The 12,238-nt window shown below is 55.0% G+C and overlaps 1 protein-coding gene across 1 annotated transcript in view; it reads right to left on the bottom strand.

Annotated features, from left to right (window-relative positions):
• The window catches only part of ARHGEF17 (Rho guanine nucleotide exchange factor 17), a 191,592-nt gene that overhangs the window by 57,019 nt on the left and 122,335 nt on the right, over positions 1-12,238 (bottom strand). Inside the window, exon 4 of the mRNA XM_090054560.1 lies at positions 4,929-5,006. Within this exon, the coding sequence (XP_089910686.1) occupies positions 4,929-5,006 (78 nt within the window). The remainder of the gene's footprint in view (positions 1-4,928; positions 5,007-12,238) is intronic.

Genomic DNA, 12,238 nt, shown 5'->3' with positions numbered 1-12,238 from the left:
GGCTATATTTATCTCTGATTTAGTTAGTCTACAAGGTGCCCATCTACCCAGCCTTCTGCCTACAGCAGAGAGGAGTGGAAGGGAATGAGACTCGCACCAGGCTCATTTCAAAGCTTAGGACTGCAGTAAGGCTCCTAAGGCCGTGTACACCACCGAACGCACTGGGAAGCAGTTCCCATGGCAATCCTGCTCCTTCTCCCTCCGTTCAGCTGTTTAGAAATAGGTTGTTTTAAGTCCTTCTGGGATGAACTGTGGTGTATACAAGAGTCCACATGTTCCCTCTGGGTTTTGAGCCCTAAACAAACTCCCCTTTCCTTGCCCAAATAACCCCCTCATCCTGCTCACATTTGGCACCATCCCTGGATGGAGCTAATACATAGCAGGAGAGTGTGGTCTCATGGTCAGAGCAGCCTGCAGTCCTGTACTTGGTTCCTGACTCTGAGACTGCTTTGCCATCTTCCCTTGGGCAAGCCACCTAACCCTGCCACAGTCCACTGGCACAAGGCTCCCCAGCCTTCCTTCCAGAGATCCTGGGAGTCTCTGTTAACACAGGTTGGTGACACACAGTCTGAGATCCGGGGGAAAAGGTGCCAGCTCTCCTTTGGGTGAATGAATAATGCTGGGTGTTGGCTGCCTTGGATGCTGCTCACAACAGCTGCTGTGAATCGCAATGGGAGTCGGGGCTTTTGTTCTCACTGACCGATCCCCGAAGAGCTCTTGGGGCCAGAAGGGACCTTAAGGAGAGGTTGTGAGCTCCCCATTTCAGCTGCCAAGGAGGCTGCAGGGCACAACGGGGTGGGACAGGTGTGGTAGGATATTAGAGAACAGCCCTCCTCCACCACCCTCTTGACTACCGCTTATATTACAGTAGCACCCCATGGCTCCCAGGCAGGGGTCAGAGGTGAATGATTCAAGGTTATGGATGAACAGAAAGGAGGTGTAAGGGGGTGCTCGGTCTGCCGCTCAGCCCAAGAACCAGCTGCAGGGAGTCAGCAGCTGAGTCTGCCTGGCTGGCAGCGCCTGCAGCTGATGAGGGAACTGGTGCCAGACGGGCGTCACATTTGGGATTTGGAAGGAATTTTACCCTGTGGTCAGACTGGCACAGACGGGGGAGGAGTTTGCCTTGCTCCCTGTGCCTCTGCCTGGGATCTCTTGAACATGTATTAACAACCTTTGGCTGCCGTGGTGCCCCTGCTGAACCTGTGGCAGGTTCGGCTGTGATGCCTTGTCTTGCATCAGGGTACCAAGACGCTAGACAATGCACCTCTGTGGGCTGGTTGGCATGGGGCGATCCTGCCTCAGGCAGGGGGTTGGACTAGATGAACTCTGGAGGTCCCTTCCAGCCCAACTTCTCTGTGATTTCTACCATACGGTGCTGAAAGCTGGAGGAAGGTGCCTGGCTGGGGTGATGTGGACACTCCCACTGGGCTGCCCTGGCAGTATGAGAAATAAATGCTTCCCCTCGATCCAGCTGCCTGAGCCCTGCTACCTAGCTCACAGACCGCCCGAAGCACCTTGCCAATATTTGATGCTTTACAGCAGCGGTGACTGGACCAAGGGTTCAGCTAAACACCTGGGGAAAAGCAGCTTCTCTTGGCAACCTCCCCAGACTCCCTGGGTGAGCTGTGGTGTATCAACCATCCCTCCCAGTGGCTCACGTTCAGTGTCCAACCTCTCCAACCAAGAGATTTTCCTCCTGGCTCCTGCGCTGAGCAGAGCCATGGCCATTTGCTGAAAAACACAGGGTTCCCACTGCCTTTTAGAGCAGATTTTCCATCTACTAAAATCTAGCATCTCCTAAACAAAGAACAGCCCTCCAGGGCACAGCCTCAGGTGCCTGCCCAGCCCTTGGGTATCAGTATGGCTGCGTGGGAGCCAAGCTCTCCCAGTACACTTCAGGCCCCCTCAGCTGGGACAGAGGGGAGCAGATCTGCCCGTGTATTCATCCGACTGGAGTCTGCCTGGGGCAGGCAGCGCAAAGGGTGGGGGGCTTGCACACAGCTGGCTTATGCGACTGCAGGGTCTCCCATCCCACATGCCAAAGGTAAGCTCACGGCTCTCACAGGGCAGCACCTCATGCACGTGTCCTCACAGCATCCTGGTGAGGTGCAGCGTGGCTCCTATCCTCATCAGTATGAGACTTTTTAGGTGCCTAACTCCCATAAGATCCCAGCCCGATGTGGCTTGCTCAGGGGATGATGGGTCTCCCACAAGCCAGTCTCAGCACCCGCAGATCTACACCCCCTGATGTGTCCTAGCTGCAGTCAGAGCTCATCAAGGCTTGGACTGTCCTATTATCCGTACGGCACTGGCCAACCACTTTATTAGAGCTGAGGCCTGTGAATGCTGATGCCTGACCCCCCCACCCAAACCCAGGCATTCAGGCACCCTGCATCCCCCATGAAAAGCCCCAAAGGGAACAGCCCCCCATTTCTGTCACCCTTGTTAGTCTGCTTACACACTGCCAGCAGTCACTGGAGTTTCTCTTTGCATTCACTGCCAGGACGGAGGAGTGCAACAGTCCAGGACTGTCCCTGTTGTGTACTCTCTGAAGCAAGGGGCCTGCCGGCATCCTGGAGAAGGCGGCTGTGTCCTGTGTGAGGTTTACCCGGCCCCCAACGGCAGCTGGGGTACAGGCAGGGCTGGATAATGATTTGGGTCAGACCCCAGCTGAAGCTCTGCCACATAAGGCAGCATTAGGTGTAGTCTGTATCCTGCTCTGACCAAAGACTTGGGACCCCTCTTGCTGCAAGGGGGTCTACAGACTGTGAGGCTACCGGTTCGAGCTCTTCATACCTGCAGCTAGATTAGACTAGGTAAGCTGGTGTTTCTTTCTACAGGGCATGAATTGGAGCAGCTCTGCCAAAGATGACGTGACAAGCTGGAGTGCTGATCTCCATTAGCCACCTCAGTCCAGGTATTTGCTCCTGGGCCCAGCTGCTGCATGGGATTTCTGAATGAACTCAGCAGTCACCAGCCCTCTGAGAGCTACCTCTGCTTGGCTCTGACCCAAGCAGGAGGTGCAACAGCTGAGAAACGAACACAAGATCAATAAGCCTTCAAGCTGCTCTCAAGCTGCAAATTATTCAAAGCATCCAGAGCCCAGGAGGGGTCACCAGCTTGAAGAAGTCATGGAGTCCCCGCCAGTGCCAACAGCTCCAGCTAGCATGCAGAAGTGGCTGATGTATATAATCCATCCAAGTATTGAGGCCAAAGGCCCTTTTTAACATAACAACCCTTGGGGCTAGCTTAGTTAAGGCACACCAAGCTCTCTACCACACAAATATCTGTCTGCCTTTGATAGCATTGTCAACTACTTGAAATAAAAGAGGATTCTCTGTGGCTGCAGGGGATAGACCAGGAGCAATGGTCTTAAACTGCAGCAAGGGAACCATAGAGAAGTAGGGCTGGAAATTTAGCAAGGAAAACAGGAATCACACTGTGAGGGTGGTTTAAGCATTGGAAAAGATTAGCTGGACAGGTTCTGCAATCTCCATCCTTGGGAGCTTTTAAGCACTGGTTGACAGGCACGTGTCTGGGATGGTTTAAACACACCTGATCCTTCCTGGAGCAGGAGGCTGGACTAGATAACTGCCCAAGGGCCCTGCTGGCCCTGTGCTGCAATTCTGACTCCCCAGCTCAAATGACCAGATAACTATTTACACCTGGGTCATTGTTTGGTGCAACTCCAAAGCAAGGCTTAAGTTCACACCTCTGAAGCTCTAGGAAGACACCTCAACCATGTTCTCCCTGTATACCTGACCAAACCATTGCAGCCAAGCGTCTGTCTAACCTGCCCTCGAAAATTTCCAGGGATGAAGACTCCACAAATTCTCTAAGTAGCCTCTTGCAATGCTCAGCCACCTCCCAGTCAGAAAGTTTTTCCTCTGTGATACGGTAAGGTATCAAGTGACATTAGTGATGAGCAAGGTATTCATGGTGGTACCAGAAGAGAAGTCTCCAGTGCCATCCACCTGCAGCCAGTACCCACTAATTGGGCTTCAGACCAAGTTATGGTCAAAAGCTGCACTCACTGTCCTGATGGACGGCCTCCGTCAGCCAGGGAGGCACGTGCATATTCCCCCTGCTTCATGCACACTGCTCTGCTCCCCTGAACCCAACCCCCTACCGTGATAACTGGAAATGATTGCAGGTGGCTTAGTCTACTCTTCTCCAAACAAGCCCAGAGATTTGTTAGGACTGACTCTAGTTCCCATCCACTCTGTTTCTCCTTTCCAGCCATTGCAAACAGCACCGTCTCCTGCTTTCTCAATGCTCCTCTGAAATGGGCGGCCTGGGCGAAGGCTGCCCAGCTAAGGCTAAACCCAGACAAGACGGAGGGGATGCTGGTAGGTACAAGGTGCAGCGTAGTGCTCCTTCCACTGGCTCCTCACCGCCTATGCAGCCCTGGGCAAGGTCCCTCCCTTGCTGGGGCTAGTCATTGCTACCCAAGAGGTCAGCACAGCCTCTGGGACCATGACCGCTCGTGACAGCTATAGACTTTATTTTCAATTGCAGTTGTGCTGCTATGATGACAACATTGGCTACAACCAAAGGCAGAATGTGGCCCAGTCTTCACGATAATGGAAGTCCACCGCACCAGGCAACTTAGTATAGCGAAAGCCCAGCAAGCTTCTTTCAGGGAGATGAGAAATCACAGGCACTGCCAAAGGCAAAGAGCCCTGCTGTTCTCCCCACCCCGGTTTCTGAGCCGTGTATGTGTATGTCCACGTGCAGATCTGCGAGCCAGATGATGGACATCCATCATCTCTTGCTGAGAGCTGTGCTTTTAGCCTGGCTCCTGTGCCCTGTCCTTGACGTCACACGTGGGACAAGGCAAGGGCATGGGAGTGACCTCGGCATGCCACACAACCGATCCCCACTCCCACACCAGCGTACGTCTCTCATGCATGTCGGCACCACGTTACCTGCATCAGGGTGCGGAGGGATTCCACGTAGGACTGCTCCGTGTCCAGGAGGGTCATGGTGACATGTTTCCTCATATCCTGTGGAAAAGGAAAGGAGAGATACTAAGAAGCTGTGCCATGGCCACGGGTGACCTCAAACCAGGACACATCCAAACCAGGGGTCCCAACCCCAGCTGTGGTCACGGCAATTATGAGTGGGGTCACAAGTGATTAATAGGGGTTGGGCGTTACCGTATTTCAGTGGCTGTCACTGTGCCAATACCAAGCTAATTAGCCCTGTTTCATTCAGGGTCCGGGGTCCGGCTCGCTGCAGACGCAAACACCGGTACCACAAAGCAGCAGAGGTGCCGTACACCGTAAGCACGCGAGCAGCATGATGGAGCGTGGGGCGGGGGCCACACACAACTACCCCACTATCAGCAGGTTCCTGAGTAGAAAACATTTGGGGACTGCTAACTTAGAGGGATGCCATCAAGTCAACTGGCGTGAGCTGTTTTCACATGGAAACCCAACAGATCTCCTTCTACCTTTCTCTTTTTTACTATGGGTCCTGGCTGCCCCAGGAAAGCCCTGTCTGCTGCTGGCTTTACCTTCCTCCCTGCTTGCCAGTGAATGTGGCCTGATTAGGAACGGGAACCCCAAGTGCCACATTGTCCACCCCACTGCTCCAGGGTAGGACCATGGGCACCTAGACCCTCCCTGAGAGGTCTCTGGGATCTGTTTTTAACACATGCACACAGCCAGCCCCCGAAGGCAAGGATTTCAGTCCTGTTTCGAAGATTCACCATCCCTAGAGCTACAAAGAGCTTCCTGATCTCTACCCAAGACCTTCTTTGCTATCAATGAAGCAGTGACTTACAGTCCTGCTCTGGGCAGACCAAGAGAACAACCATCCGGCATCACCAACAACGCGCTTGAACACCCTGGAAGACTCCTAGCACATCCTGCCCTTCATCTTCTCTTTTCTAAACTAAACCAACCCAATTCCTTCACCCTTTTCCCATAGGTCTGATTTTCAAAATCTCTTATTGGTCTTACACCTGTTAAAGCAGGTGCCCCAAACTGGGCCCAGTAATCCAGGTAAGGCTTCGGTCTAGCCAAACATTATAGGCAGTAGAAGGCCTATGCCACACTCAGTCTGTCCTGTAGTCATACGTGCACGTTTACTACCCCATCCAATTACACTTAGACAGGACAGGAGGTGTTAAATAATTCCTCAAGGACATTTAGAGGCTGAGGCAGATAAGAAGGGGTGAGATTTAGGCCAGGGGTGTCTGGAGGACATGAAGGAGTTTTGCATCACTGGTACATGCATTGACATTTCCAGCACGGCATGCTCATTACTCATGAAACACCAGCTTGCCCGTGGTAAATTCTGGGCACAGGTTTCCACGCAGGGGACGGGAGGGAGGATTTAATTGTAGCCGACTAAAGGCCAGCTGCTCGGTGCTGGATGTCCAAGCCACGGTCTGGCCAGCCACGCAACACCCGGAGAGTCTGCGACCACATCTGAAGCCAACCATTCAAAGACCACAGCCTCGCTGCAGGGACCCACAAGCAGCTAGGGGTGGTGACCAGCTCTGAAGTGGCTTCTGATGAAAGAGAATCAAGAGCTTATTAAACTACTCAACAGCTTGACTGCTAGCAACGGGGGCCGCAGGCCTGACCCACAGCCCACTGTGGTCAAGTTGGACCTTTCCACAGCATTCAATGGACCAGACCTCTGACGGCAAACAACCCGCATGGAAGCATCCCGACATGCCTGCACCGTGTGATGAAGTCCCGTTGCAGCCGCAACCAAAGATGCATTCGCCCAAAGCGACGTCCTTTGCAAGAGCTTTCAGAGAGGCGTCCAGGTGACTGCGCTGCAGACCCAGACGGCCCAGCTGTAAATGGGGACCTGCTCATTCAGTCACCGTGGCCAGACACGACGCCAGCCACGCCAGTGCCAGCCCATAGAGACCTTTGACCCAACTGAGCATCCAGGCACGGAGCTGAGAGTGCAGGTGGGAGCCTGCAGCTGAGACGCCCACAGCACGGATCGCGTTATATTCCCGCTCTCTCCAGCACGAAACGCGAGCAAGGGGAAAGCAGTCAGACACAAGAGGTAGCTGGAAAAAAGCAGTGGGAGAAGTAGTGCGGAGAGAGGCCTGTGCCAAGACTCCAGGTGTGAATCCAAGGGACCCCAAACCAAAGCCTCTCCTGCAGCAGGGGCCTGGCTTGAGTTTTGCTCCGAGTTTCTCTGATCATCCAAACCCAGAGAGCAGAGCATATGCCAGCACTGGCCTGGGGGCGCCTGCACGACACAGACTGAATGGCAGGAGCAGGGCTGAGCTGAGACCAAGCCGGACCCTCCTCCCAGGGCGGCAGGAACAGAGTCTGCCACGTGCGCAAAGTTTGGTGCTGACAGCAGAAGCCAGGGGAGGCATCCCTGTTGTACAACAATGCACAGCCCCTTCCGCCCCCAGCCACGTGGACACCGACATCAACGCCAGAGGTGCTGGCACTGACACCACCCAAGCCAGTGCCAGCGGGAGGGATGGGGTATGACCGCCGCGGGCCCGTGGTGAAAGGGCTGGGGAAGAGCAGTGAGAAGGCGGCTCTGAGATGACGGCAGCACTGGTTTTCCTGCGACGTAGGTGGAGTATTCAAAGCAAGCGCCGTGTGTCTCTGAGCAGGGCAGCTTCCTCAGTCCCACCTCCAGAGCTCTCTGCAGCTAAGCACACGGGCCCTGAGCACCCACTACGTCAGTGAAGCCGAGGCCCAGCACCTCTGAAAATCAGGTGCCAGCTTCCACCTTGTCCTCTCTCTCCCACCGGCCCTCTCTGCCCCTTCCCAGGTCTGCAGGGAGCCCCACTGCCCGCGTGCCCCCCCGGTTCGGCTCTGCGGGACTCTGCCCAGCGGTCGGTGAAAACAAGCAGCAGGAGACTGAGGCAAGGCGGGCTACTCCTCGACCGAGCTGGCACCCACTGCCCCAAGCCCTCTCTGCCATCCTTCCTCCGGGGCCCGGCTGTCAATGCCTTCAGACCAGCCTGACTCCCAGCTTCCCACCCTCTCCCACATGGATTTATCCGACACGGAGACTTACTGTGCTGCCCAGCAGCGGTGAGCACCCCCAAAATCCCTCTGCCGCTTTCCACCCGGAGTCTACTGTCCTCTGCACCCTCCACCTGCCCCCTCCTGCAGGCACGAGCCCCTCGCTCCACCTGCAGCCCTCCTTTGAGAGCCCTTGTCTCGCTGCCTTCTCATCCCCAGTGCCCACCGTACAAGTAGTCTGCCCCTCTTGTCAGGGAGGCAGCGCATCGTAGCAGACAAAGTGCTGGGCTGGGATTCAGGAGGTCTGGATTCAAATCCCAACTCAGTTGCAGGGTGACCCTGGCAAACTCCTTTGCTGCTCTGTGCCTCGAGTCTTCCCACCTGTAAAATGGGCCAATGACACAGCCTGGGAAGCGCTATTATAAGTCAAGTTTTTCCCCATCAGCTGCCTCCCCAGAGGCCAGCTCATTCACACTGCCTGCCCACATTGCTCTCTCCCCAGGTCCTGCTTGCATCCACCTTCCCACCTGGCCTCTCCTCATCTCTCCACTGCTTCTTGAAGCAGGACTGTCACATCTTGAGCACCCTCTCTAGCACGACACAGGCCACCAGCTCGATCACCGCCTAATAAGCAGTGCTGATTGTGAGCCGACACAGTGACACACCCGGGCAAGGAACCTCACCACACACGCGCGCCAAGGATAGGGACAGGCACCCCAGCGTTATTTCCTGCTATCACCCACTGCACTTTCAACCTACTTCTTCCACTGTGACTCTTGGTCATTTGCAGACGTGAGAAGACAGGAGTCAGCACTGCTGAGCCACCTGAGGCACCAGTTGACTCTCCCCCTTCCCTGAGCATCCTGGTTTCTGGCTCGAAGCATGATCTTAAGGTCCATCAAACCCAACTTTGATCAGAAAAAGCCTTTTCACATCAAGAACAGGGGGACAGAGGAAGAAGCTCCCCAGGGAGGTGGTGACCCTCTTTTGCTGGAGGGTTTTGGGAAGAAGCCCTAGATAGGGATCTGTCTGCAATAACTCCTGCTTCTGCACAGAGGGTTGCACTAGATGACCCGTGAGGTCCTTCCCAAACCGGGGCTGCTAAGACAGAAAGAAAGGGATCCATCTGGAAGAGACCTGGGTCCAACACAGGGGCTCCTGGTTTCTCACCAATGTCCCTTCCAGCAACTTGCTTTGTTCTTGCTCTCCTCACTTAACATTGCATGGCGAGAAACCGATGCACAGCGGCCTGGACTCGCGGCTCATCTTCTCTTGGGTTTCACTCCTGCAGACCTCTGCTAACAACTGAGGAGTCGCACCACGTTCATGCCGGCTCCATCGGATCACAGCTGGGTCCACAGCTCCAAAGAGCCCGGGTCTCGCCCATCTGCTTGGTCATCAAATCTGGGCCAGGAAGAAATTTCCCCTAGGTCAGACTGGCCAGGGCTGGGGGTGGGTTTCCTCAATCCCCTGTAACACAGGGCACGGTCCTTTCCTGCAGATCAGCATATATGAACTGCTGTTGCAGCAATGACAGGGCCCTGGCAGTGCCTCCTCTCCCTTGCTTTTACCGCTGGTCTGATTTAGGCTGTTCTTGGTATCTCTGATTTTATTCCTTGCAGCTGTGCGCAAGGGTTGGCTGCAGGGATCTGGGGAGATCCTTGGTTCAGGGCTTCCTGCGAACGCAGGGGACTGGACTTGATGGCCTCAGAGGCCCTTATCAGGCTGATGCTCCTATGAAAATGAAGATCCGTGGCAATGCACACCAGCTGAGAGGAGCCCTGCTCTATGGCTGGCACTGGGAAGCCAGAGCTATTTGCTGTTCATCTTACAGCAGTGCCTAGCAACATCTGCGGAGGCACAGGGGCCCTGCTGGCGTAGGCACGATGAGGACAAACAACCGAGACTGGCGAGCAGGTTTCCAACAGGATGCGATGGCGGGGTGGGACGATACAGGCTGCGCTGGGGTGCCTGGGCAGCGTGCTGAGCCTCCGTCTGATCTCAGGTGCATCCCTGCAGCTCTCGTGACACAAGTGGGCTCGTGTGGGTTTTACAGAAGATGGAGAAAGCTCCCGCGAACCAGGAGTGGTATGTGTGTGCAAGGAGAGACCAAAGAGGCCAGGCCTGTTCAGGTTAGAAAAGAGATGTTTGAGGGAGGGGCATGAGCAGGGTTTACAAAATACTAAATGGCAAAGACAAAGTCACTAGGGATTTATTATGGACTGCCTCTCGCATTGCAAGAACTAGCGGACACCAAACATCGAACGAGTAAGCAGTCAGTTTTAAAGTGACCAAATGGAGGCGGTTTTTCACACGTCGTGTCATTAAAGTGAGGACGCGCTGCCACCAAATGCGGTGGAAGCAGAGAGTTGAGCCACATTCACCAAGGGGCTGGACACATTCTTGGAGGAAAGGGGCATCGAGCACGGGGTGCGGCCTCCGATGCAGAACTGCCTGGGCCTTAAATGCTGGAGGCTCCAAGTTGAGAGAGGAACAGTGGAAAAAACCCTGGTCAGACCCAAGTCACCGTCCCTTTCAGCATCCCCTCTGCACCCGTGTGCAAGATGGACCTACGGTCTGACCCAGTAAATGGCAGTTTTTATATTCTTGTGTAATCTGCTTCCCACACGCTCGTGAAACCCTAAAGCATCAACACGGTGACGCAAGGAGAACAATGCCAGCAGCATGCGGGCGAGCAGGCACGGCATGGCAAGATCCACAGAGCTGGGTGCCCAAGGAATGGAAATGCATTAAGACAAAATAAGTCAGGAGGGAAAGAGCCTCATGATGCTTAAAGTGCAGAGATGGCTCCCCCGCAGCAGCTCAGGCTGGGAGCCAGCTCCACATCACATCCCAGCAGCCAGCGTGTTTAGGTGAAAGACTTCCAAGGATGCCCTTAGGGATGGGCTGGGTCCTTCTACGGCAGTGGTGCTGTCCTAAGCACGCAGGCCCCTGCAGGCATTAGGAGTCCCAAGCCCCTGTGATGTGGTGGCAAGAATCAACTGTGCCCTGAAATTCCCTTAGTCCGGGTCCTGTTTCACCCCAGAAGTGGCTGCACCTGGAGGGGTGAATGAAGCACCTTGATATCAGGTCCCACGCTGAGCACTACATAGTGCAGTAACCAGCTTGCCTTGGCACAGAAAAAAGGGTCCTCATGCCCATCTTAGGGATGAGGAACAGACATCCCAAGAAGATAGGAGCCTCACCCGGGGTCACACAGACAGGCTGGGAGGTACTTGGAGGACGCAGGGCTGGTGGGGTCCCTGGGTAAGAGAGTCCCCACCGCTGCCGTTACATGCTCCATGACCAGGCACCCGGTCCAGCCTCCTCCGCCCAGCAGCTGGGCTTGCTGTCCCCTCTGCTCCAGCAGGGAGGGTGGTGGAATAACCCAGCTCTTCGGAGCCTGCTGCAAGGCCCCTCCCTCCCTCAGGCCGTGACCACCACTGCAATGCAGCCACCTCTTGGGAGGAATGCAGCAGGGGCAGTTCAGAGCCCTTTTTCAGCAAAGTGCTGAAATGTTGGGTCCAGCCAGCCTGGACAGTGCAGAGCAGCCACGAGGGGTGTACACGATCTCGGGGATCATCAGGGATGGTCCTGCCTTGAGCAGGGACTGGACAGGATGACCTTGTGAGCCCTACTTTCCTTTGAACCTAGCATCTCAACTACAGGGGGAGAACAGACCAGGTGCAACGAACACAAGGCAAACACCAAACTGGCATGTGGCTGGCGCACAGCCTCTCTATCTCTGGCGAGAAGCACTACAGGACTGCAGAGCCAACATCACTAGGCTGCAGTGAAACCAGAGACACCAGAAGCAGCAGCACAAAGACCCATCATCCCCACTCCCGGGTCCCAGCAGAGCACAGCCCAGAGTCCCAACTGCAACTGCACACATCATCAGAGTGGGGCTACTATCTAGGCGCAAGCCTGTCCTTAATTATAAATAAAAGGCTCATCTAGCCACTTGCCATTGGGCTAATTGGCTGTAATTAGTGGATGAATTGCATTCAAAGGGCTAATCAAAGGATTAATGTTAGAAGGTGCTGTTCCAGCCCTGTGACAGCCAGGCAGCTGCTCTCCAGTGGGCAGCTTTCTGCGGCATGGAGTGGCACGTGGCTGGGAGAGAAAAAGAGCCCCTTGGTGCCTAATTTAAGCAGGGGGTTGAGATCCTGCAGAGGCACCTTCCCCTTGCCTGTGTGCGTATGAGCACAGATCACCTGGGGGAGCACCACTCCCTTGGCACCTGGCTGGGCATGCGGGAGCAAGGGTAGCTG

Source organism: Crocodylus siamensis, chromosome 1 (assembly GCF_052110815.1).
Source record: "Crocodylus siamensis isolate JL-2025a chromosome 1, ASM5211081v1, whole genome shotgun sequence".
Taxonomy (NCBI): Eukaryota; Metazoa; Chordata; order Crocodylia; family Crocodylidae; genus Crocodylus; species Crocodylus siamensis.
This window is presented reverse-complemented; position numbering and strand designations above follow the sequence as displayed.